Source organism: Biomphalaria glabrata, chromosome 10 (assembly GCF_947242115.1).
Source record: "Biomphalaria glabrata chromosome 10, xgBioGlab47.1, whole genome shotgun sequence".
Classification (NCBI taxonomy): Eukaryota; Metazoa; Mollusca; class Gastropoda; family Planorbidae; genus Biomphalaria; species Biomphalaria glabrata.
Genome location: NC_074720.1, coordinates 1,679,715 through 1,707,674, shown reverse-complemented (window position 1 = coordinate 1,707,674; position 27,960 = coordinate 1,679,715). Strand labels below are relative to the sequence as shown.

At 38.0% G+C, this 27,960-nt stretch overlaps 3 protein-coding genes across 8 annotated transcripts; 1 reads left to right on the top strand and 2 right to left on the bottom strand.

Moving 5' to 3' along the window:
- Positions 1–267: 267 nt before the first annotated feature.
- On the bottom strand, positions 268–27,960 carry LOC106053221 (uncharacterized). 6 transcript variants are annotated; one of them, XM_013208745.2, is made up of 3 exons: positions 27,781–27,960; positions 6,106–6,182; positions 268–5,241 (listed from the first exon to the last, which is right to left on the bottom strand). In XM_013208745.2, exon 3 carries the CDS (start codon positions 5,150–5,152, stop codon positions 3,983–3,985), a length of 1,170 nt encoding a protein of 389 aa, XP_013064199.2. In that variant the 5' UTR covers positions 5,153–5,241; positions 6,106–6,182; positions 27,781–27,960; the 3' UTR covers positions 268–3,982. The 6 variants fall into 6 exon arrangements, with proteins under 6 accessions (XP_013064199.2, XP_013064198.2, XP_013064201.2 ...); XM_013208744.2 differs by lacking the exon at positions 27,781–27,960 and adding an exon at positions 19,291–19,701; XM_013208747.2 differs by lacking the exon at positions 27,781–27,960 and adding an exon at positions 12,084–12,219.
- Positions 15,794–16,480, bottom strand: LOC129928706 (uncharacterized; the record flags this gene model as incomplete). Its single annotated transcript, XM_056044158.1, has 1 exon — positions 15,794–16,480. A coding segment is annotated over one exon (441 nt), but the record flags the coding sequence as incomplete, so codon positions are not given.
- On the top strand, positions 16,479–17,324 carry LOC129928737 (uncharacterized). The gene has a single exon (XM_056044512.1). The coding sequence runs from the start codon at positions 16,479–16,481 to the stop codon at positions 17,322–17,324; it is 846 nt and encodes a 281-aa protein (XP_055900487.1).

Here is a 27,960-nt window from a genome sequence, read left to right as displayed (position 1 = left end):
TTTTACAATCACTCACTCGGACGCGACCCCCCCCCCCCCAATAAAACAATAGAAGAATAGACAAAAACAATCTATATTTTCTATGGTCTTAGGCGACCCCTGGCAAATCGTCAATCAACCCCCAAAGGGGTCGGGACCCACAGGTTGAGAACCCCATATCTAGTGGAAGTCGTAAGACGACGTAAGATTATATATATATATTTATATATATATATATATTTGGTAGATCTTTCGTAGAATTAATGAAGTTCTAAATAGATCAAGTGCTGAATTTAAAGAAAATCTTTATTTTTTTTTTGTGCCAATTCAAATCAACAATAAATAAATAAATAAAATGGAATTTGTTTTACACATAAAATACATATAACAAAAGCATGTACATCTTGAACTCACAATCGGCTGTACAAACTCTAAAGACTAGAAGCGCTTTAGTTCATTTAGTAGCACGTCCAACATTTTGCGAAATAAAAGTACAATAAATAAATCAATAAATAAATAGAACAGTGGCAGACAATGTCACACCTACTTCATTTGTAGGATGGCACGAAGAGAAGAATTGAAACTTACAAAATACTAAACAGATTTTTAGTTCAGTATTGTTTCGTTTAATTTAAAATTTAATTATTTACATATGACAATTTTAAGCGAAGGCAAGTGTGCAAATGCCTCCCGAAACAAAATATTAAGAGTTAAAAAACAACAACAAGGTATTATTGTCATCTCTGATCTGAAGATTAGGCCGATAGGGAACAGAAACAGAACACGTGTACCTGAGGACTGAGTGCATTGCACTTGCGGGGATGGAAGTAAGGACTCAGGGAAACTACAGTAAATCCACACGCCGGGCACCCACGCGGCTGATGTGGTACAGAGAAGGAACACATGCTTGTGCCCCCTCTCCAGACAAAACAATGGTTCAGGCCGATGGAGGGAAACTACATTAAGTTCCCAGAGTCTCAATTTATAAGACAATCACATTCATGAACACCTAAAGAGGCACCAGCTTTGGGGCCGAATACATTTCAGACATGCATGCCACGGGCCGCTTCACATCGTTGAGTCTCATGGCACCAAGCCTCTAAAGTTTTATTATGCACAGATTAGAGTGACCAGGTAGCACTGCTTCACTTAATGTGGTTTGGGTAGGACAGATTTAGATAAATACTGTTTATTTTAAACATAAGAGCTAGCTATGGTTGTTACTTCCCTTTCCCTGTGATCTATGACTATTTTTCCTAAAAGAAAAAAAAAAAAAGCCACATAAAAATGTGTTTTTTTTTTTTTTAGGTTTTCTATAAATGATTATATAAAGGAAGAGTGGAAAAAGGTGGTGTGTGTTCCGTTAGCTGTCAAGTAAATGTGTGTAAGCTATGTGAAAGGGGGCGGGTCGCCTAAGGTTATTACAGTCATGAGCTTACACGTTGTCAAAATGACTCAGAAACACTGGACTTTGAATGTCTCCAATGAAACACACACACACACCATAGACAGTGACACAGCAGACATTTTAAAAAGCGAATAGACTCACTTTCACAAGCAAACATAGAACACCATGAACTAGCATGATACAACATGGGTTCTTTTGACTTGAACCAAGGGCGTTTGGTAAGAGGTACCGCCAACCCCCCCCCCCCCCCCCCACTTCCAGCTACAAAAGCAATGAAGAGCAAATAGTTTAACTTTGAAGCAATTACTCTAAATGACATTGGCATACCATTTAGACACAGTCATAGGCAACAAATAGACACAGTCATACATCAAACAGACACAGTCACAGATATATCATTTAGAAAGTCATGGGCATACCATTTAGACACAGTCATAGACGACTAATAGACACAGTCATACATCAAACAGACACAGTCACAGATACATCATTTAGACACAGTCCTAGACATAGCAAGCATGCATTAACATTCAAATCTAACATGCTCTTAATGCTATTTTCTTAATGGACCTCATTCACCAATCGTAAACAAACACCATTTAGCCACGTGGTGCTCTATCTCTTCTATATAATTTACGATCTTATGTTTAATTCATGATGGTTGTCACGAGACAGTTTTTTTTCCCGTTGTTTTATCAATAAGATCACGTGACTAAATGTTGTTTGTTTACGATTGGTGAATGAGGTCCATTTTCACAATCATGTTTATAAGCTTTAGAAAACAACAACTTGTCAATAGCTAGGATGACACTGATCTAAGGGAATGCAAAACTGATTGCTGGATAGCTAGCTGGACCTCGGTGATCAATGGTTTGCAGAACATTTGGTGCACGGGAATGCATAGCATAGTTGATCGATGCACAGTAGGATATTGGTCTATTATATAAAGCAGTGTTTCCCAGGGGTAGGGGAAGACTTTGGTGGGGCTACGCTTTGCATCTCATTAATTATGCAGATTTTTTTTTTAAATACCCATTTATTATGTTCTGTTAATATATTAAAGTGGGGGGGGGGGGCGAGGGCTAATCAGCATTACAAAAATTATAAAAGGGGTACACATAGGTCAAAAGTTTGGGAAACACTGATCTAAAGGAATGCAAGACTGATAAACGGGTAGCAGGAGATTGCTGCATAGAAACGCTACGTTCATCTTTGGGTAGCAGGGCATTGTTTAAATGGATTGCACACTGGATTAGTGAACTCATAACGATGTGATACGTTTGGTAACGCAAACATCAGCAGTGGATGACAACCCTTCCCTGTCCATGTCATCAAAGCATAGGAATGTGGGGAAGGGGGGGGGGTGACCACTGAGGCTCGTGACTATTATTGTCACAGAACAACATCGTAAAGGGGAATGTTGGGTGACCTTAGGATAAGTGGGGGAAATAATCATTAGCTTCGTGAGGTCAGTGTCATCTGTTACACTCAATCATTAGCAGTACAACAGAAAAGATAAAAGCAATTATTGCATGTGGCGCAGACATCTTTTTTTTTTTTTTTCAAAACGAGGCAACTGATTTTTTTTTACACACTTAAACATATTTACATACAACTTAAAAAGCTCTCACTAGTACAGTTATCATCTGCCTTTATGTTGGACCTTTGGAAAGTTCACTAGTTCAACTGTCAAACACAGCACCAGCACACATGTCAGCCGATTGTGACGTTTGACTTAATCGGTCTAAATGCCACTACGGCAGGAGTCTTTTTTTTTGTTGTCTTTGTTGTCTGCTGTCAAAAATGTGTTACAGTACCGCAAAGTTATATCCCCTGCTTTTACAATTTATTAATTATTTTTTTTTTTGCATTACGATTTAATTAAAAGTACCCAGATTGAAATAGACCTCAAGATATTTAGATAAGGATTTTTTTAAAAATCATTTTGTTTCTCAAGAGATTCGAAATTCTCTTTCATAAAATTAATTTTATATTAAAAATAATAAAAAATGAAAAAAGTCTGTAAGACAAGTCTCATAAAATAAATATGTTGCTGAGTAAATCTTTAAGGATACTATCTCACTTAAAGGCTTACAGGCCTATCCATATAGCACTCTATTCCTCTCCCCTTTTTTTTCTTCCATAAAATGAAAATGATTATTTGGCCCAGTGTCATGTAGCCAATTCGCAAACCACTGCACTATAAAAGAATGCTGAATGGAAAGAAACGAAGCAATTACGTCATCAAAAAAGACGCCTTCTATCGCGCAGACGATTTCTTGCTTGGCATAAGAAATCATGACATTCTGCTGTTTAGAGAGTATCCGTATTTCTTTTTTTTAACAACCGTTTTATTTATTTGTTCCGCTTGCGGTCCGCTCTTTTGAACTGTGTTACTCCAAGTTCGTCTGTTCGTATCCATGACAACGTAAATCCATACGAATTCTCAGAGACTTTACTCCTGGAATTTTCCCGCTTGAAGCCATTGTACACATAACATCCTTAACGAAACATTGATCTGGACGCCAATGACATCGTTGCAAGGACGACTATGCAAAAGCAACAGGGAATAACTACAACTACTGAGAATAGTGTCTATAGACTGTGAAGTAGATTTTTTTGTTCGTAGTGGTTTTGGTTTCGAATGACTACAATATCCGCTTTATTGATTCTATGTTTCTGTTCGTAGCCAGACGTGGAGGAGCAAGCCGTCTTCTTGGTGACAGTGTTACACACTGAGCGAACTGAAATCGTCAAGATCAAGACTAAAACAAGTATAAATAGAACCACTGCCGCCACTACCACGATCGGAATATAAGTTATGTGGGCCTTGACGCCACCACCAACACTGGAAGAGGTGGTAGATATCGGACCAGCTCTCTTGCTGTAAAGAAACTCCAGGAACTCGTCCGTTGTTCCGTTGAAGTCGTAGGCTGAAATGGTGAACACGTTTCCGGTGTGTTGGACGCTTTCAAAGATGATCATGACGAAGGGGACGCCAGAGCACCAGGCGCCAGTCTTTGGGCTGCTGGCGTTGAAGCTGAACACGTGATCTTGGGGATTAAAGGAGTACTTGACAGTAGAAATGTACACATCCCAATGAATGCTTTCATTTTGTTGCACTAAGGTATAGAACAAACACATGTTTTTGGGGTTGCCGCTGTCTTTTACTAAATTTATTCCACAAACTTTTCGATTCAATTCCTGTACGTTTGTAAATTTACTGCGTATGTCTATAGTGCTATTATATAATCTATATGTTTCGTCGCAGAAAGAATCTTCTAGAAAAAGTTTTCTACGAGGACTTTCAATGTGGACAACATCGAAATGGAAAGAGAGAAGTTCTGGGTTAAAATCTAGCTTCACATTGAGTTTTTTAAGCTGAAAGGTCAACGAGTTAGACTCGGAACACAATTCTCTCTTTTGCCATCTATTAGGATAATATTTCAAGGTGAAAATCTCTTTATGTCCGTCTAACACGAGCAGTTCGACGTTGGAGTCATTGATTTTGCTAAACTCTTTGATTTGTTGAAGGCAGACGTGGCTGTCTCCGCTGGCGATGAAAGTTATTTGAGCGCATCCTAAAGTCTGCACTACTTCCGGGTTGATCTTGCTCCACACGTCGTGAGGCTGGTCAGACGGAGACACAACCTCTGTCATACAGTTACAGGAGCACTTGTGTCTCGCCCAGCAAAGCTTTGTATGCCAAGCTAGTAACATTGCTAAAACAAGGCTAGCACACAAAGGTTGATCTCGAACTTTCATGTTTACTAGATGAAGTTTACCCAGTGGAGTATCAATGTCTTCATCTGTTCCTTTTCTTTAAAGTTGGCAACATTGTGATCTAACGTTTTCTGAAAAAAAATAAAATTGAAAAAATTATTTATGGGTTGATTTCAACATTGAACACACATCTAAATAGATTTGAACATTTCCAGTCAGTACTGAATAATGGAGCCTCCATCATGGAGCCTCTATTTAGGATGTAACAAAAAAATCTAGAACAGCAATGCTATTATTATACACTAAGTTTCATTCTTCACTTGAGCTCAATTGTCTTTGTTTCAACCCTGCCATACTGTTATTCTGAAATTAAATGAAGCTCAATAATGACTATTGCGAAGCCCAGGATAATCTTCTAGGCATTTCAGAAATCGATGCGAATGCGTTCGTCGGTTTTGGCGACATCCTTGCATGCTTTGCGAAACTTCGGAAGTAACTGCAGACCTAGAGAGGAGAGTTCTAGCCATAGAATGGAGATGCTATAGAAGCATCATATGTCTCTTCAACCAAATACTGCAACATAAATAAGGAACTTCGGAACAGGATCACAACGGCAACTTGTCCTCACGATGACCATTGCAAAAAAATAAAACGCGTACTAGAACTGTGTGTCCATGTCACGAGGTTTACCAACGCTTATAACGACCTCCCTGCAGGAAACTGTCGGCTACTAGAGGAAAGAAAAAGAGGCAGACAGACAAACGGAGTGTAAGACAACATTATAACAAAAAAAAATATGTCATTGAAAGAGATTCTAGTTCAGGAAAAAGACAGAGGAATGGAGAAAGACGTTCCCCAGAATTGGTGTGGTGCCCCAACTGAAGGATAGGTGAAGGTGAAAAGCTGACTACCTTGATAATACTTAATATACATCAATAGCTATCCTGAAGTTAATTAACAATTATTAAAAAAAAAAACAAAAACAAACAACTAACCTGAAAGAAAGAAGTCATGTTTTGTGCTGTACATTTCCTATCTTGTGACGTCGACTTCCTGTCTCCATCGTGGTTTCCTAAAAATAGAAATAGTTACAACAGTCATAAGAGCATTGTTGGTCAATAATCAAGTAGTCGTGATCGATATTCATTGGGCACTCGTTTGGTCACAATAAGTAATGTTAGGACAAATTAGGCGCTTTTTTTATTAACTCGGAGGCACGGTGGCTGAGCGGTAAAGCGCTTGGCTACTGAACCGGGGTCCGGGGTTCGAATCCTGGTGAAGACTGGGATTTTAACTTCAGGATCTTCGGGCGCCTCTGAGTCCACCCAGCTCTAATGGTTACCTGACGTTAGTTGGGGAAAAGAAAAGGCGGTTGGTCGTTGTGGTGGCCACATGACACCCTCGTTAACCGTAGAAAGCCACAGAAACAGATGACCTTTACATCATCTGCCCTACAGACCACAAGGTCTGAAAGGGACACATTTTGTAAACATTATTTCTTCCACTACCCTGCACAATTGTTCACTGTCACTAACAAACATGAGTCAATACAAAGAAACGACAAAATAAGCAGTGGTAATTAATTTATTTTGTTTGGTTTAGAAAATATTTTAGCATCGAGAAATATGGCTGTAAATGTATAGTTCTTTCCCTTATTTCAGGTTTTTAAAAATATATACAGCTTGTTTTTAATTTTCTTTTGTTAAGTCCTACTTTCAAGCATCGAGTTTGCTCAGTGTGGTCTGGTCCAATCTCTTATGTGGACCAGTTGGGGGGGGGGGGGGTATCTAGCTTCTGAGCTGCTTTTAAGAGAGCAAACTCTGGGCGCTTGCAGAAGAGCTCTAAAGACTAGCTCAGATGTCAGTTAAAAAAACAACAACAACATGGCAGCTACTGACATCCAATGGACACAACTGTCAGTAGAATGCAAACAGATCACATATCTAGAAATCCATCCCGACTCAATGGAAAGAAAGACACCCCACCAACAGACTCCGACGTAGGATATAGAACAATATATAGTTCATTGTTGTATCCTAATAATCTTATAAAATTACAGACGTTTCTTCAAGAGATAATATAATTAGGCCTACGTCCCACGCGTCTCCATGTGTCGATCTGGTCACGCGAGTTCACCAGTGACCTAAACTCTGCCAAGTCGTATCACTGTTCAAATTTACGTTTCATTACTACTTTTGCAGCTGTATATGTGTAATGTATTAATTTCGCCATTTCGCCCACACTGTCACAGAGGAAAGTAGCTGGCAGCAGATGGCATCTAAAAGGGAGCTCTTACTAAGGCTCTGGGACAGACATTTGAGGCCCAAAAGAAAAGACCTTGTAGAAGAAAGGTGCAGAAGATGTAAAAAAAAAAAAAAAACCCGTAAAAACGACCCCGGGTGGACAACGGCTGTGTCTGCATTAGCTGAGGAAAAATATGCAGGTCGCAACTGGTTTTGTGCAGTCATATGAAAAACTGATCTCATCCTTAATCTTCGGAATTGAAGGACGTTGCCATTATTATTAATGTCTTGTTAGAGAGAGAGAGACTCAATTTAATTTAGGGTCTTTTTTTATGCCTTTGAAAGAAGCCTTGGGCTCCAATATGCGTTGACCTTAATCTACAATAAACCTCATTCGCTAATCGTAAACAAACAACATTTAGCCACGTGATTCTATATATCCTCTATACAAATTATGTAATCCGTAGTGGCTGTCACGTGATACGTATTTTTCATTGTTTAACCAATATTATGACGTGGCTAAATGTGTTTATTTACGATTGGGGAATGAGGTCCATTGTTTGAGAGGACGTTTATGGAAAAGGGATGTGGGCGGGCTCAGGCAGGGACGCATAATCACGTGACTATGGGCAGGGAGGGGGGGGGGAGGTGCCAGATAACAAAACTAAATTGGAACTCTTGACATTTGGAGGATTTTATCTCAATAACCTTACCCCCTAACCTTACAGTTGGTATTAATATCATGTAACATGTCACGTGTAATCGTGATAAGTTTCAATATTAAAAGCTCCAAACTACATTTATGTTTCAAGTTTTTATTAGTTTAATTACCCTGGAGGCGCGGTGGCTGAGCGGTAGAACGTTTCGTAGACTGGGGTTGTTTTGTCATGACCAGCTACACGTAGCCTAGGCTAGCCTTACACTGACCAATAGACATACGACCTATTTACGCCGTTCTACAAAAAAAAAAAAATCATTTTGCTAATGAGGCAGTGACCAGAATCCAAATGGACCTCATTCACCAATCGTAAACAAACAACATTTAGTCACGTGGTAATATTGATAAAACAACGAAACAAAAACTGTCTCGTGACAGCCGTTGTGTATAAAAAAATGTTTGTAAAATGTTTTACATGTTTCGGATGTTCCTTCAGAGTTGAAGATAGTTTACTTCCTAGTCAAAACCTCCCGCAGGACGACGGGGGATGGGAGCGGGCAGGGTTTGAACCCTCGACCGTCGATAAATCCGAACGACAGTCCAGCGCGCAAACCGCACGACCAGGCAGCCATTAAAAATTAGATCGCAATTTGTATAGAAGAAATAGAGAATCAAGTGGCTAAATGTTATTTACGATTGATGAATGAGGTCCGTTTGAAGCAAGTAGGTTCAAATCTCTAACTATAATGCAATACGAAAGGAGAAATGTTCATGATTAGATTTATATTAGTTTAAAATATGGAACGCTTTTAAAAAAAAATGAACTGATGTGTCACCCGATTATTTTTTTATTTGAAAATGTGTAAGACTTAGTCACTGTGGGGAATTCAAATGTCTGCTGTGTAACATTCTGCCCCAGGGGTCGACATTGCTAGACACGCCATTGTTAAAAGCAGGTCAGCTTTATTAATAGAATATATAAAAGGGTTATATTAGTTGAACACTTGAGTGTTTGTTGGAATGAACCGTACCATCCAATAATCAATGGCACCTGGAGGTGACATGTAGCTTATGATAATAGCAGCACTAAGGTAACAAGGATATTGAAAGAAGGAAGTGAAGAAGGTGAAACAGAGGTAGGCACCGAGGAGGGCTTGAACCACGGACCCCGAGTATACATCTAGCAGCGACCAGCACCTGTGTAACATCTACTTTGACCACCAAGCTCTAAAAAAAAAAAAAGCTTTCAAGGCAGTATCTGGCCTTGCATCACGACCCTGGGTCAAGTGATTATGCCCCCCCCCCCCTTATAGGTACCTGAGGCTTCTTCCAAAGACACATTATAAATAACCCTAAAATAAATTCCACCTGTCTCTCTCTCTCTCTCACAATACAATAAGACAACATTAACTCTTTCTCTCCGTTATTATTTTACACGTTCTGATAGAATCAACGTTGGTATCGTCAGTTGGAAGAGAAAGAGTTAATACATCCAAGTAGTAGTAATAAATCAAAATGACACGCAAATGGCGTTTGAAGTTTTTACTGTTGAAACAAATTATGAATAAACATGACATGTAGCATCTGGAGGTTAAAGAATAAAAGGTCCTTCAAAAAAATAAGACATATCTATATTGACACTATATGCGTTATACGTGTATGGTTATTCTGTATATTTTCCCACTTTATACCGGTCGTTTTAGCACTAAACTGCTGGTAGACAGCTAAACCGTTGTAGGCGTAATGTATCTTAACTAGTAAAACTTTAAATAACTTGATTAGCATCTTCTGTGAAAAAAAAATAAATATGTACTCTATAATAACGAGGCAAGGAAAGTTTCCAGCATTAGAGAACGCAGAGCCAACAAAAGGCTGAGAGAAGAAGCAGGCTTAACTCTTTCTCTCCGAACTGACGATACCAGCGTTGATTCCACCAGAATGTGGTAAATAATTACGGAGAGAAAGTGTTAACTAAGCTTCAGAAATAAACCCAGTACATTTTTTAAAAGGAACACGTCCACTTTATACAATGTCTTCATGGTCAGCGAATCTTGACCCAAGAATTGAAGCCCGTGAGGTTTTATTTCGTTTGGGGGTATTTTATCGACCACTGCGAGATCCAAACACAATAATGAAATACACCAGAGGACTTCAATCTGAAAACTGGATGAAAACAGGACAGGTATATTTGTAATTCCCAGTAGGATACCGGAAGGCGGGAATAATAATATTAATAATAAGATAATAATAAGATTAACCATGTCAAAGATTTTGTTCTGATTTGCTCATTTTCCAAAGTCACAAAATAAATAACAAAAAACTTAGATGGCATGTCTTTAAAGTAGTTACAGCGGTTCCCTAACTGGAACTGGGACAGGGCTCAAGTGTGTATAATTTATACACAAAACATTTTAAAAAATTGCATTTTTATTATAGCCTGTGGTATATATTCTAACCAAGTCAAATGACGTCATTAGAAATGTTTCAAAATTGAAATAATTTAAGTTTTCAAAATTTAAATAAAAGATGAAGCGGAACTTACAAATGCTAAGCATTTGCGGAAAGAGCAGATCGAGACAATTCACTTTTTGATGAAGTCATTGCCAACTTTGCGGATGCGAAAATCACGAAAAAAGTACTTCATACTTCCATACGAAAATGTGACTGTCGCTACAAATTATTCGTTCATTAATTTACTGGCTACTGTTCTTATCCAAATATGGATTTCGTACTGTTATGGAGTGTGTGTGTGTGTGTGTTTCTATGGTGACGGTGAGAAGAAGTTAGCGCTGGGTTGATGACTATGAAGAATGACGCAAGGTAACCGGCACTGTCGTAAGCTGCCTTGGGTGGTAGACCAGATGAGTCCAGAATGCCAGAGTGTAACGACGTGTTTTTTTTTTTGTAGTGAGTTAGTTTTTGTTTTCAAATTACCATTTTGTATTATTACTATAGTCTATAGTCTCAAGTTGAATTTGTCTATATTGTAATAAAAATGCTGTACTTTTTTGTTTTTCACAAAAGAAGATTTCATTTATTTCATAAATAAATATAGACTGGCCGATAAAAGAGTTTTATGAAACGAAAATGTGTGACTTGCAATGTTGTGTACTTTATTATACAGCATTTATGAGCAGTATTCATATCTATTTCAGCCATAACCTATATAAGTATTACAATATTTTCACTTTGTGTTTTTTTTTTAATCTTTAAGACTGAAGATCATGCAACTTTTCAGAATTCGGAAATCCGACAACAATAGATGTACAATGTTTTCAAGTTACATGAAGTTACTTCCTTTTGCCAGTCTATATTTATTTATGTCTATGGTTCAACATAATAAGATATAATACGCCCATAGCAGTTTGGTATTATAACCCAACCACAGTCAACAGCACATAGCCTACACTCTTAAGAGTTTGGGATTCGCGGACAGGCCTTGCTACCTGAGCGCATGATACCCTCGGCCAGCCACTGGTATCTCTACATAAAAGTAGGCCATAACTTACCTGATATTTGTATAAAGGTGACTATCCTAGAGATCTACCTGTAACGTGACGGGTTAATATGTTGTCGAATGTAAAAGCGATATACATACATAAAACAACACTTGCTGTGACCTAGTTCAAGCCTTAAGCCAGAATCCAAACGATCGATTATAATCAATAACAAAAAACACAGTCAAAAGTTTTACTACACAAACGAACGACAAACTCCTTTAAGTGGTAGACTCTTCTTGAGCATGACTATAACATAGTCACCGAGACTGGGGTGGGGGGTGGAAATGGGCCAAAGTAGACTTCAATTTCAAAACAGGATAACACTTGAGTGGGGTTAGAAAAGGGGGGGGGGGCAATGGTTAAGAAAAAAAAACTAAAAAAAAAACAAAACACCCCGAACTTTATAGTTTGAATGAGATTAATAGGGAACAAAAACTTGAAGGGAGATTAACTTGAAGTGGCATAACTCTTTCTGAAACCAAACTACCCGCTATATAATCTGAGTTAAACACACAGCTATAACGTTGAGTGACAGTAAGGTATTCTATACTCAACTTGAAACAGAGCCTTACATTAATAGAAGGAAGTCTTTCCAAAAAATCACTGGCAATGGAACAGCAGAATGATCAAAGAATCAGTTATTCAGTTACTCCACAAGTATATCAGTTTCAGCTCTATGTCACTACGGTGACAGCAAAACATTAACTGAGCAAAAACGGAACAAACTTTCGAACAGTTTTTCTTTTTAATTATACGATAAGACAAGTAAAGGGGGGGCTGGGGGAGGGGGATATAAACCGGAAGTTGATCTAAAGTGTTGCAAAAAAAAAAAACACAAAAAAAGAGTTTTAGTACTTATATGACTCATCGAAAAAAAGGGGAGGGGGGGGGGGAAATACCAACACTGGACTTACTGTCCCCACAACGTGCTATAAAGAGACACTCTCTACATCACTTAGAGACAATCGTGTGTCACGTGTCACTGGACAACGCTATTTTGAAATAGGTACGTACAAGGGGAACTACTTATGTATTTGTGTATTAAAAGTGGGTTGTTGTTTTTTTTTCGGGAAAAAAAAAAGGGGGGGGGAGGTCTTAATTGTCTGTAATTTCTAAGCAATGACACGGGTGACTGGTTAACTCTTGCGCTGTTGACCTGCTTCTTTAAAATAATTCTTATGTCATGCCAATACAGCATTAGAAAGGGGAAAAAAAGGGGGGGGGGGTGACAGTGTCATTAGGTACACACATAGCTGTTTCATCATAGATGTTAAAACTAGTTGTTGGGAGATTTTCCACGTGACCACAGGGAATCTCTTTACATTTTGCACCTTCATTTCCATTGGCTGATAGAGTAAACAAGAGCAACAAGGGAAAGTAATATTCTCGTTTTAAAAAAAACAACATTTCTACAAAAATAAACTTTCGACATTGACAAATAATTAAACATAGTTCTAGGGGGGATTCCCTAGCTCTTATTAAACAGTTTCGCTTCCTGTGTATTTCGATGACGACAGACCAACAAACTAGGCCACAAATAAAGTGTGCAATAGCATCCACCTTTTCACGCTCTCCCCCCCCCCCTCTCTTACAACGGCCTCTCTTGACTGACTCTATTCCAGAACCGTAGGCCCTATGTCTACTGTCAAACGTTGGTGGCCTGAAAAGCTTGACCTATTCGGTTCACACGTCGACCCGAAATTACAAAATGTTCGCGTCACCTCTGAGGATGTCTGGGATATTTAAATGGGAGGTCTATAATAGAATGGTTGCTATTGAGGATTTTTACTTAACTAAACAAGGTCAAGGTCCCTAAATTGAAACCAAAAAAAAAAAAAAAAAAACTTATCAACCCTTCCTTCTATTCTGTACACCGGAAGCAGTTTTCTAGCTTTTCCGCCATGATAACATCTGTAATAAGTTCAGTACAGGCTTAACTGGAGTCGAGAGTAAGCCACTACTTTCTTCACTATGTCTAGTAAGCGATTATTAAAGACAATCGCTTTGATATGAAAGAAACAAGGCAAACTTCTCAATAGTCAATATTAACACACACACACACGAACATGAGCTCACACACACCGAGACCATGCGTTATAGAGGCCTCAACACTGACCAGCGGCGTCGCAACCTGTGGTCAGTTTAGACCAATAGCTCGTTGCCATGTCGTACAGGCCTGTGACGTGGCAACAGCCATTCGTCTCCACTGCCCGCACGTCGAGACGATGCAGGTCAGTGTTAAGGCATTCTATGACGATTCTTATCTTATCTTATATAATACAGACGTTACTCCAAAAAATAAGATGATTAACTGCAAGTTACTGGTGTTCCTGGCTGGCTCAGGCAACCCATTCCATGCTTTAGTTGCACTAGGGGAAGCAGCATTTGTACAAATTTGTCCTGGCATATGGAACAAGGAACGTGAATTTATCTTTGTGTCTTTCTCGGTATTTTATTAGGCTCTGTCTTTGTATTAGAAAAGATTATATGGTTCAGTGTTTTACGTATAATTGCTTCTTTACTTTTAATAATTCTATCCTGAAGGCTTTCTGAATTTAGTGATTTTACTAAAGGTGTTACTCTAGTCAACTGTGAACATTCGTTTGTTACGAATCTCACTGCTCTATTTTGTGTCTGTTCCAGTTTCTTAATGTTTTCTAAAGTTATTGGCTTGTGTTTTCAATCATCCATTGTCTGAGAATGCGCATTCACAAGGCAGACCAACATACCCCCCCCCCATTTATTTTGCTTTCTATTATTTCTATCATTGTAACAAAAAAATAAAGTGTACAGAAGAATTTCATTTTGTGTACCGATAAAATTCAAGGTTTGGGACGAATGGGATACAAAGAATTGTAAAGTTTTTAATTGTGTTTTATATGCTTGCGAGTCGTGGACGTTGAATGCAGAGCTAGAGAGGAGGATCCTAGCAATGGAATAGACCTCATTCACCAATCGTAAACAAACAACATTTAGCCACGTGGTGCTCTATCTCTTCTATATAATTTACGATCTCATGTTTAATTCATGATGGTTGTCACGTGACATTTTTTGTCGTTGTTTTATCAATAAGATCACGTGACTAAATGTTGTTTGTTTACGATTGGTGAATGAGGTCCATTGAGATGCTACAGAAGGAACCTAGGTATCACATACAAAGACCGCATCACAAACCAAGAGATCAGAGACAGGGTTACTGTAGCGATCGGAGCCCATGATGACCTGCTAACTATTGTAAAAAAGGCGAAAGCTTAAAACCTATGTCCACATTACAAGATCTACGGGACTTATTATGATACTGCCAACATGTTTTGCATGTGTGTGTGTCCTAATGTCATTTAAAGAAAATATTTTCATGCACATGTTTGAAGTGGTCAGTTGAATACAGTCACAAGACGCGAACAGTGTGCTGGCGCCTGCTTCAAATAGGTCGTTATCTAGGTTATATGACTGAGGCCCGAATGTTGACGCTAGAACTATAGTGATTTTGCCTTGTCGCGAAGTAGAGCTCTACTTGGAGTTTTGTTGTAGTTGTGTATATGTCTATATAGATCACAAGACACCGGAACGACATTTAAAATACGCATCAAAGAAGCTTATTCCAAGATTACACATATAATAGTATAATAATAAAGGCTGCAATATTTAAAGTATCAGAGAAAATAATGCGACCCTACATGGTAAAAAAACAAACAAACAAAAAAACAAACACGCTGGTTGACTCTTTGTCTCTCTAAAGTTCCCAGGTCAACATGCCACGGTCAAGCCCAGGTCAACTGGTCACATGGCAATAAAAAAAAGGGAAAAAAATATACAATTAATCTTTCCCTTCCTCATTAATAAAACAAATCTAATTTAATGAAAAATAAAATAATTAGAAAAGCAAATAATTACATCATCATCACCAGAAATAACAATCATAAATAAAACATTCTGAAACAGCCACGATAAAGATAGCGGTGGAGGGGTCAGTTGGGGTCAGATTCAAAAGCCTGGTCTGGAGTTGACTGGGGTTGTTCTGCTATACACACAGACAGACGGGTGTGTATAAACAACGGTCGGTGACCACTACGTCAATTGTTACTTTAAAAAACAACAAAAAAACATCCTGATATAAAAAAAAGTTAAGAAGGATATCCTCCACCAGTCGGACCTATACGAGAGGGTAGCGTGGGAGTTGAGAGAAAGCGGGGGCGCGGGGCGCAACTGGTACAATTCACTAATCGAAACATGCTCATGATGTATAGAGGCTACAGAATCTCCTGAATATCAATGCTTTTTTTTTTATTTCTAATACTTTTAGCTTGTTTGTTTAGGTGTAAGTTGATAATTATTTATTTCATTAACATGTTTAATTTCACAAGAATAAGGAGCCTAGGTTATCAGCAAAGTGAAAAAGTTTGTAATGGTAGGATGGTTCAAAAAACGGAACAACAGAATCAGAGCGCACAACAGAATCGGCGCCACACGTCGGGTGGAGAAATGCGTGGCGATGACAGAAGTAGAGAAATATGTTTGTATACGTTCACTAATAGAATGGAGATGTAACGGATGAGGTTGTGATGGATGGTGATGCGATGGATGGTGATATAATGGATGAGCTTGTGATGGATGGTGATGTGATGGATGGTGATATAATGGATGAGCTTGTGATGGATGGTGATGTGATGGATGGTGATGTAATGGATGAGCTTGTGATGGATGGTGATGTGATGGATGGTGATATAATGGATGAGCTTGTGATGGATGGTGATGTGATGGATGGTGATCTAATGGATGAGCTTGTGATGGATGGTGATGTGATGGATGGTGATGTAATGGATGAGCTTGTGATGGATGGTGATGTGATGGATGGTGATCTAATGGATGAGCTTGTGATGGATGGTGATGTGATGGATGGTGATGTAATGGATGAGCTTGTGATGGATGGTGATGTGATGGATGGTGATATAATGGATAGTGATGTAATGGATGAGTTTGTGATGGATGGTGATGTAATGGATGAGCTTGTGATGGATGGTGATGTGATGGATGGTGATGTAATGGATGAGCTTGTGATGGATGGTGATGTGATGGATGGTGATGTAATGGATGAGCTTGTGATGGATGGTGATGTGATGGATGGTGATATAATGGATAGTGATGTAATGGATGAGTTTGTGATGGATGGTGATGTAATGGATGAGCTTGTGATGGATGGTGATGTAATGGATGAGCTTGTGATGGATGGTGATGTGATGGATGGTGATGTAATGAATGAGGTTGTGATGGATGGTGATGTAATGGATGAGCTTGTGATGGATGGTGATGTAATGGATGAGGTTGTGATGGATGGTGATGTAACGGATGAGGTTGTGGTGGATGGTGATGTAATGGATGAGCTTGTGATGGATGGTGATGTAACGGATGAGGTTGTGATGGATGGTGATGTAATGGATGAGGTTGTGGTGGATGGTGATGTAATGGATGAGCTTGTGATGGATGGTGATGTGATGGATGGTGATGTAATGAATGAGGTTGTGATGGATGGTGATGTAATGGATGAGGTTGTGATGGATGGTGATGTAATGGATGAGGTTGTGATGGATGGTGATGTAACGGATGAGGTTGTGGTGGATGGTGATGTAATGGATGAGGTTGTGATGGATGGTGATGTAATGGATGAGGTTGTGATGGATGGTGATGTAACGGATGAGGTTGTAGTGGATGGTGATGTAAAGGATGAGCTTGTGATGGATGGTGATGTAATGGATGAGCTTGTGATGAATAATGATGTAATGGATGAGCTTGTGATGGATGTGAACTGGATGTAAGGGCTGTGCTATGGATAGTTTGTGTGTATGCGTGTTTCGAAAGATGAATATACTCTAATGTAATCATGAGTCAGTCCATCACACACGAGGTTATAAACAAGGGGAGTGTAGAATAATTGAGAATTAAACCAGATCACATTCCAATTACAATAAAAAGGACACCCTATTATAAAGATGGCTGCCTGGTCGTGCGGTTTGCGCGCTGGACTGTCGTTCGGATTTATCGACGGTCGAGGGTTCAAACCCTGCCCGCTCCCATCCCCCGTCATCCTGCGGGAGGTTTGGACTAGGAAGTAAACTATCTTCAACTCTGAAGGAACATCCGAAAAGACGTGTTTTTTTTTTCTAGTGAGTTAGATTTTGTTCTCTTTTTTATATTATTACTAGAGTCTACTCAATTTATTTATTTCATATCAAGTTAAAATTTGTCTTTATCGTAATAAAAGTTATAGTTTTATTCACAAAGAAGCCATTCAAGTTATTTAAAGTTTTACAAGTTAAGATTTAATACGCCTACAGTTGTCTACCAGAAGTTTGGTGCTACAAGTCAACAACCGCTCACAACACTAAGTCAATGTTAACTATTTTCCCTTCTAAATGAAATTTATATATATATACAAGTTACAGTGGAAGCAGCACGACGAAAGGCTAGTCCAGAGAAAACCTGGATGGATATGATAAAAAGAATGGACTGGCCCCTCTCTTGATATCCTGCTGGGAACATCTGCTGACCGGGAAAGGTGGAGGGATTTGGTCACTCGAACTGACCCAAAGGCTTTTCAATATCACCCCCCTCCTTACATCAACTCATTCCTTCGACAGGTCAGCGACATAGATCACTGAGTTTATTAGTAGATTTTTATAACATTACTGGCCAGGCAAAACAAACACATTTACTGACACACATACCACAAGACGAGGTAGCCATCGGAAATGGGAGATAGTGATTGAACTATTTTGTTTTTATGTTTTGGATATGCTTTCAGAGTTGAAGATAATACATTTCCTATTCCAAACCTGCAGAACGACGGGGGATGGGAGCGGGCAGGGTATGAATCGGGGACCAGGGGCGTAGATAGGAATTTGTCATCATTTGGGGGCCCGGCGGGCTTGATCTCTTTGGAGGGCCCCTGTATTTTGCGTAATATTCAATGCAAAATAAACCCACTAATTTGGGGGCCTCCATCAAGTGGGGGCCCGGGAGTATTTTCAAATTCTGCCCCCCACCGTAGCTACGCCACTGCCGGGGGACCATCGAGACGACCGAACGACAGTCCAGCGCGCAAACCGCACCACCAGGCAGCCTAGTGGGATACAAGATAGAGTGACAACGTGGGTAACAAATAGTCAATAGTTTGAAAAATGAAAGTGATAGACAAGAGAAAAAAACAGCAACAACAAAGAAATGACTTTTCTACTAGCCGGATATGACCCGCGGACCTTAGTTTGGGTATTACCGATCTAGTGAATTGGATCAGATACATATCAAAACATGACGAGAGTTCCCTTCAGATTTTTTAAACTTTTGCCAGAGTGACAACGTGGGTAACAAATAGTCAATAGTTTTAAAAATGAAAGTGATAAACAAGAGAAAAACCAAGAACAACAAAGAAATGACTTTTCTACTAGCCGGATATGACCCGCGGACCTTAGTTCGGGTATTACCGATCTAGTGAATTAGATCAGATGCATATCACATGACGAGATTTCCCTTCACATTTTTTAAATTTTGCCACGAAAATAAAAGTAGAATGTGAAAACGGGTTTACCCGTTCAGTCAACTGTTCATATCAAATATATAATACTATGAGAAGGCTATAATGTAAATAGAAATTTCCCTTTAGTAATTAGATCTAGTTACAAAGTAGATATATATCATTTTTCAATAACAATTTTTATCAATCTGAGTATGTTAGTTTAGAGTTTAGAAGTTAATTAGAAGAAAAAAAAAAGCATTGCAAAATACCTTAACTATGGCGAACACTAGCTATGTTTTCTCTCTCTCTCGCTATACATCCTCATCTCTTCATTCCTCCCTCTCTCTTATTCCTTCACGTAAATTGAAAGCGAAAGAGGTGAACATGTAAATAATGAAAGGGCAGACTACTGCAATTAATTCTCTCCAAAGAACTTGACTCAGAGCTCAGTAGCGGTTCTTACTGTGTTTACCTTGCCTCGGTTCTATCCAGCGAAACATTACACAGTACAAGACCACGCGTGAGAAATCGCCCCTTTGAGTTAATTAACTAGATCGAGATCAATCTCATTAACATCAAAACAAGATCTTTGGAAAGCTGCTGTAAAGGTCAAGAGGTCAAAACATCAAGCCCACAACACTTGAGACGGACAGGAAGTTCACAGCTGGTTTCACAAGCCCCTCGCTATTGCTAGCTTTTAGGTTAATGTGTAAGCGCTAGTGTGTGTTAGTATATAAACACAGGTGTGTTTCCTGGATAAACGAACATGTCCCTGAATTCTGGCCTAATTAATGTTGCCAGCTATTTTCAAAATTATATTTACCCAGCATAGAATGTTTTTTAGAAATAAAAACTAAGGAAGACTTTAAATTAAGCAGCAACAATACACAAAATAGCCACGATTTACAAATAATAATAAAAAACACAACCTAATTAAATAAAGACTACAAAGATAAAGGCACATTTCTTATTCCATATGCTAGGACAAATTCGTACAAGTGCTCCTTCTTCACTAATGCCATAAGAACATGGAACGTGCTGTCTGAATCAACCAGAAAAAACAATAACTTATCGGAGTTTAAGTCTGATTAATAGGCAATACTAGATAAACACATAGATACCCGTAGGGCGTAATTATCTTCTGCTAAGGAACGTCTGTAATTTATCAGATAAGATAAAGCATAGAACAGTCCTGAAATCAATATGGAAGATGAAATGATAGGATGGATGAGAGACTGTGGCAACAGTACATCAATAACAACAAGAATATCAAAAGAACGCAAGATCTAAATAGCCTACTATTTTTAGTTTTGTTTTCTTACATTTGTCCACAACAAACCCAACACAGGCAGATGAATACATATTTTTTATGTTCCTTTTGGAACTTGCGATCTATGGGACAGAAGGTTAAGGTCATTTGTTTCTTTTACCAACGGTTAACGAGCAGGGTGTCATGTGGCCAGCACAACGACCAATCGCCTTTACTTTCCCCAACTAAAGCCAGGTATCTATTAGAGTTGGGTGGACTTATAAGAATTTCGAGAATAATAGACACTTTCCCAATAGGATTTTTATACCTTTTATGAGCATCGATAATGAACTGATGTACTTTAAGAAATCCTGTCTTATATAATATAGTAACATAAATCCTAGGCTATATTCTCCACTTTTCGAAAGAGGCTTTATTTGGTAATGTACAGGCGTAGCAGATGTGTTAATGTGTCTAGTGTCACGCATGAATAACTCGACGCGACATATGCTTTGCGATTATTTAAAACCTGTGACATCAACGTAAGGAGAAAAAAAAACGAGAATTATAAATAGAAATGCGCTCATCGCTGGCTATTCTTTCAGTTACATACAATCAATATTCATGCAGAGGAAAACACGGCTTCAAGCTTCGGGAATACAAAAAACTTGACCGAAATGAAGTGGTAAAAGCCATGTAACATGTGGCTACTACAGGGCCGTCTTAGGCGTAGGCAAACTAGGCAGCCGTCTAGGGCCTCCGTAATGTTTGTTTTACATGTTTCGTATGTTCCTTCAGAGTTGAAGATAGTTTACTTCCTAGTCCAAACCTCCCACAGGACGACGGGGGATTGGAGCGGGCAGGGTTTGAACACTCGACCGTCGATAAATCCGAACGACAGCCCAGCGCGCAAACCGCACGACCAGGCATGCCTTTGCACACATCAGAAAAGTAGTTAGGTCAGTGACTCATGAGGTCACAGTCTTTAGTCTCATCCCACGGCTAAGGTCAGTCAACGACACGTGTTCACAACTCCGGATCAATAGCAATCTTGCCAGGAGGAGCAGGAGGCTTGGAGATCGATGCTTTTGACATGCGTAGGCGTATTGTTTTCGTTGATAACAGAATCACACGAAACTCACGCCCCTGGTCTAATTTATAATTAGGATGAGTAGGTAGCGAGTGGACGGCTACCTTAACTTCCGCAATATAGATATATTGCAACCGTCATCGGCTTCTTTGTGGTGATACGTGTAGCATTTAATATTTGAGTTCCACTAACCTGCAGCAATCGTCTATTCATTTGAATCCCTTTATTTTATAGTCTATACAACTATTAGTGTGCCCACAGTTATACACTGTAAAATTCAGACAAAAGCTTAATATGGGAGAGTATCTGTTTCAAATTATCGAAAGCATACTATTTTTGATCGTAAGCAGGGCCGGTCTTAGGCCACTGCAACCTATGCGGCCGCAGTGGGCCCCGCACTTTCATAGGTTCGCGCGAATTCTAGGTGTAAATTATTAACTTAAACCATTTTAACTTATTATTAAAGGGTACCTGGAAATGCTGGAATGCTCCTGAAATTTCAAAATATACGAAAAAGTCATGAAAACGTCCTGAAATGATAAAGATCTCCTGAAAACTCATGCAAATCTCCTTAAAAAACAGACAAAATTGTCGTTTCGGGATGATTTTGTAGTTAGTAAAATTTGAATAAAATGCAAAGACGAATTTATTTTCTATTACAAAATCTTGATTTTCACTTATTATCCTTATCCCTACCCAGACTGGGCCCCGCGCAATCCGTTTCGCATAGGGCCCCGCAATCTGTAGGACCGGCCCTGACCGTAAGCCTTCGATAAAAAAAAACAGATTTAGGTATATAGACTTTCTTTAAGTCTGTGGCGACAATTAATGTCGCCTAAAACAATACAGCTAACTTTCAACAACTTTCGTTGTTTGAATTTTAGACAGGATGACTGATAAGTTGAAGAAAGATGTCTCTACATCCCCGATCGAAAATCAAGCACAAAGCCTACTCTGAACTGGGTAATTCTGCAGGAGTTCAAGGGGCAGCCATCTTTGTACTATTTTGTTAATGTTTATATTCCAAAGAAATCCCAAGATAGTGTCTTAAAAAATACCAAGAATTAACATTACTTCTGTGTTTTCAAAGCAATGCTATTTTTTCTTTTTAATATTGACTTGGTTTCAATACAATACGTTTCTTATTGTTTTGTCTTCTTTTTAATTGTTAAATATTGTCTGTCTATATCTATTCTGAATTATTCTGATATAGAGAATCTAAATTTAACTAGGCCTACAATAAATATCAGCACAGTTTATTACCAAAAATTAATAGACCTTTATTGCCTTTAAGAACCTATTAATATAGTAATTAGTCTAGTTCTAGGAGTTAGATTATGAGTCTAATTAATAGACTTATTAGGACTAGATGATACCAGTATAACTAGATCTAGCATATTATTTAGCTTCAAAAATAAAAAGAGAAAAAAAAACCCAAATCTGAGAGAAAACCCAAGATATAAGATTACAGTCTAAACAATAACAAAGATGGCTGCCCCTTGAAATCCTGCAGAATTACCCTCAACTGTTTTATTTACGACAGTTATAATGAAGTTTTTGTATATAAATATCGCCGCGATTTTAACATATTTTTCTTTTCGGGGCATGTTATAATTTTTAAAATTTTAGTTTAAAAGTTTAAAAAAAAATAAATTTGCCTCTCTCCCAACACTACGGCCCATGTGACGCTAGAATGGACTCGCCCTCTAGATCAAGGATCGTTGAAAAAAAAAAAAGACAACACAAGAACGAAAGTGACGCGAGCAGAGAAGCGTGAAGAATCTCAACATTAATTGGGGCAGTAGGAGGGGTCAAGTGGGAGGAGCCCGTAAAGGTTGACGTGAGGTCACATACCGTTTTCATTTTGAGCATGACCTCAATTACCCTACGGTCAAGCGTAGGGAACTGCTACTGACACACCAGTGTGTATGCGTGTGCAGATGCTGCACTCTGGGCCTAGTGTTTATGCATTAATGATTTATCACATGTTGCTGAACTCTTCTGACAAGAAGTTGCTTTTAGACTTTCTTTCCATTTCACTACCAAATAGCAAACACATAGATCTAGTTTTATTTATTGTTTGTTTTTTTTTAATCGAATAGTTAAAATTTCTAGATGTATGTGTCAGTGTAGAAATATCTATAAAGTACAAAAAAAAAATACAAAATACTATATGACGTAGCAGATTATCATTGCTATCATTGCTATCAGACATAGACACTCGGAATGCTTTTTTTTTTTTTTTTTAAATTTTGTTATGGTAACGCTACATCAAACTAGGTTAAACCTCTACTTTAGATTTGATTCCCTTTTGGTTTATTGTGTGTGTGAGTTTGATAGCTGAGTTAAAATCTAATTTTCGAAATATATATATATATATATATATATATAAGATAATTAATTTAAATTACAATTACCATTTTTACCTGCATTTTCATCAAATTACACGTAAATAATAATAATAATAGTAATACTAACAATTGTAACACCAGACACGTATTAAAGGGAGCAAGGGACTGCCCTGAATTTTGTTTCTCTCTAAACGATGTTCGGCCCTGGCGGTGACCGGTCATTTCATCCCCTGGTCACTTCATCCCCGGTCATTTCATCCCCAATGAAATTTTTTATATATAAATATGATTATGTAGAATGCTTTTAGACATTTTATGACTTGTTACTAATGCGTTTACAGTGTTTCCTCTTCCACTTTGTTTTTTTTCATGAGAAATCTTATATTATATTGTAACTCTGGGTGTGTACATAGCTAATACTAACCCTACCAATAGCGCTTCTATTGGATGTGGGGGTTGTAATATCATAATATTATCCGGATCGAAGGCCAAGATTTGGTGGAAGTAGTAAAAAATCATTTGAGAGATAGAAGTGCGATTACAATAATTATGACCGTGCCGCTGATAACTTATCATCAAATGCCAAGCTGTAGTGAAAGTACGAAAGTATTTTATTTTTCAATCGCTCTTTCTTGAAAATGGGCGCGTCATTTTTAGCCTTGAAATAAGGTTTTATTTTTTTTTCTAATAAAGGCTGAGTTAATATCCTCATGATATCTCGCCTGTATAAGTTTTGCTTTAATTCCTTTTAAACATTAACGTGTTACAATTTTGTCATTTAAATAAAAAATGAATATATTAAATATTGCTCGTTTCATGATTTTTAAAATTACAATTTGTTAGATAAAAATGATCAGATGATGAAAATATCAGGGGATGAAATGACCAGGGGATGAAATGACCGGGGGATGAAGTGACCGGGGATGAAGTGACCGGGGATGAAATGACCGGGGATGAAGTGACCGGGGATGAAGTGACCGGGGATGAAGTGACCGGGGATGAAGTGACCGGGAACCGGCCCTGACAGTGCCAGAGAACGGAAATTAATTCATTTCTACAACAATAATACTGATAACAATACTCAACATAGCTTTTACTTGCAATGTAATTGTGGACCTTAATATGGCTATCCTTTACACCAGGTGTGTGTGTGAGTGTGTGTGTGTCGAGGGCGTGGGTGTATATATGAAAGAATGGGATGAACGTGAACGAAAGATATACAAAGAAGAAAAGCGATAACGGAAAAGAATGAACAAGGTGCGCCCCCAGGTAACGAAGTGTGTGCCCTACCCCCATCCCTCGAGATTGTAAACGTATTAAATGCCTGTAAGGTAAAAATTCTTGTTCAATGTCTTATACAGGCACATTCTTCTTCACTACTGTACCAATAAAATAATGAGTCAACGTTTTAACACGCTAATTAGCCTAGATGCCGCAGTTATACTAAATATGACTTGTATTTGTATCAGCAAGGATATCAGAAGGATAAGAACCGTCGTTAGGGAGAGGATTGGAATTAGGACAACCAGTGACATCTCTCTCTCCCTCCCCCTCTCATTGACGTTAACAACCAGATTCCTGTATCAACGTCTGATGTAATAATATTCTATTTTGATACACGGATAGATGGAGTGACTGGCGTATAGATAGAGATAGGTAGATACATAGATAAATAGATAGACAGACAGATAGATGGATCGATAGATAGATAGTTAGTCAGTCAGAAAGATATATATATATATATATATATATAGAGAGAGAGAGATAGATAGATAGAGATAGTAGATAGTAATAGATAGGAGATAGAAAGATATAGATAGATAGATAGATAGATAGATAGATAGATAGATAGATAGATAGATAGATAGATAGATAGATAGACAAACATACAGAAAGATAGATAGATGGATGGATAGATAGATAAATAGATAGAAAGACAGGCAGAAGAAGAAGATAGCAAGAACTAACTCACGCCAATACTTTACCATATTAAAGTGCCAGCGATATGTTCCTGCGGTCTATACAAGCTAAATGGGGGAAGGGAGATAATGAATTTTAATCGATAGGAAATTTGTTGGCAAGGGCAAACAGTTATTTAAAAAAAAAAAAAAAAATACAATGCCATTATACAAGCGCAAACGTTGATGTGTGAGCTGTTTGTGCGTTGTTCCGAGTTTGTAGGTGGGTGTTGTTACCATGACACAGTGACATCACAAGATAACAAATGTCACGCGACGCCCTGGGCGCCCAGATCGATACCAGAAGGATGGTCTGTATTGATCTTCACGAGGGTGTGTTCATATTTTTTTTCCCGAAGAGAAATAGGAAGGACTTGGAATGTTATAAGATACAACACGCTCGAGAATGATGGGGTAGCAGATGGAAGCTACGGAAGAAATTAGTCACCACTTCTGGAGAGCTCTGTCAACAGCGTAATTGCATCCATTGTACATTTTATATCTTCTCGCCAGCCTTCCAACCAAAACACAAGAGACAAAAATCCCATGCTATATATGTCAGTGACGTTGTTTAATTCTTTCGTTAAATGCCATTGTTAAATTAAAAAAACTGACTTTTTAATATTTTTTTTACTTCAAATTAATTAACTTGGAAAATTATCTGATTAACGTTATGGAGTGTGTGTGTGTGTGTTTCTATGGTGACGACGGGAAGAGGTTAGCGATTGGTTGTGAATGATGCAACATATATGGGATTGTCGTCAGCGGTCTTAGATAGGACAGACGACTCTAGTTTGCCAAAATGAAAAGTTTTTGTAGTGAGTTAGATTTTATTCAGATTTCAGAATACAATTTTATATAATTACTGACGCATACTACACTTATTTTATTTTATCTCAAGTTAAATTTGTTTATATTGTAATAAAAGCTCTAATTTACTTTTATTCACAAAATAAATTATTAAAGTTATTTCATGTTTTATAAGTTAAGATATAATTCGCTAACAGCAGGTTTAGTTGCAGCTTGGTGCTACAAGTCAACGGACTGTCCACAACCGTTAGGCGCACGTAAGATTAAAGGCCTCAAGAGAATCTTCATTTAAAAATTAATATTATCTAGAATAACTTAATAAGTGTAAACTTACATCGTGTAAAATGTTAATACAGCAGTGATCGAACCTTAATAGGTCTAGGCCTCTCTGTGTAAAAGTAGAATCATAATAAATGTAGTTGTGTAGACTTTGAACGTGCATACATACAAAGACTGTGTACGCGTTTCTATGGCAAAATATATAGGTCATATCTGGGGTTGAGTAGTCACGATAAAATCTGTTTACATCCTTATAAATATGGATCTAGATCTAGATCCAATCATGGCACTCTAAGACAATACACACATATCTCTCTCTCTCTAATGTAAATATATATGTGTGCATACACTAGATCCAGTTTTAAGTAAAACTATATCGATGTATGCCTAGATATCTAGTTAGTTAGGCCTAATTATATACTATAGATCTAGATTCTAGATCTAGAATCTAGTTTAGAGTTTAGTGTCTCAATAGGCCTAATCCAAAGCCTATGTTTACAACAAAGTCATCAGTCATTGTTAGTTCTAGTCTAGAATCTAGATGTAGATCAAGAAATTAGATATTTTGACAATTTTGTACATCGTATCAGAACTTCACATACAGATAAGCCTCTGATAAACTAGAAAAAACTAGAATCTAGACTAGAAATTCTAGATTATTTGATTGACACTTGAATTATATCATATTTTTCTATCTTTATCTTATTAAGGGACGTGTGACACTGTGAGTAGGTCTAAGTCTACTGTGAATAGTGTGTAATTTAAATTTATACGATAACGGATTTAGATCTATATAGATCTAATTCTAGATCTAATTAATAATAAGATATGGATATGGAAGTCTTTTTTCTACAATCATACAATGGATAGATTAGATTCTAATCTAGATCTAGTATATATATATAATATAATATAGATAGGCATGCAGCTCTATAGGTGAACGATAAGCTATAGACTATAGACTCTAATTATATCTAGATCTAGTTAAATTAGATCTAGAATATAGATCTAGGCCTACTTACATTTTGTACTGAAGTAATGTTAATCCTTTGTAATAGATATAGGCTATTCAACACGTGATTAATTCTAGATCTAATAATGTTTGAAAAGACAACATATCCCATGCGGCACCAAACATTTCCGGTATTGAGTCCAGACCAGTCTGTGTGCGCGAAATGTAGCGATTCATGACTATGAACTAG

Coding starts and splice junctions, on each gene's coding strand:
- LOC106053221 (XM_013208745.2), bottom strand. CDS start 5,152: ATGAAAGTTCGAGATCAACCTTTGTGTGCTAGCCTTGTTTTAGCAATG.
- LOC129928737 (XM_056044512.1), top strand. CDS start 16,479: ATGGATGAGTTTGTGATGGATGGTGATGTAATGGATGAGCTTGTGATG.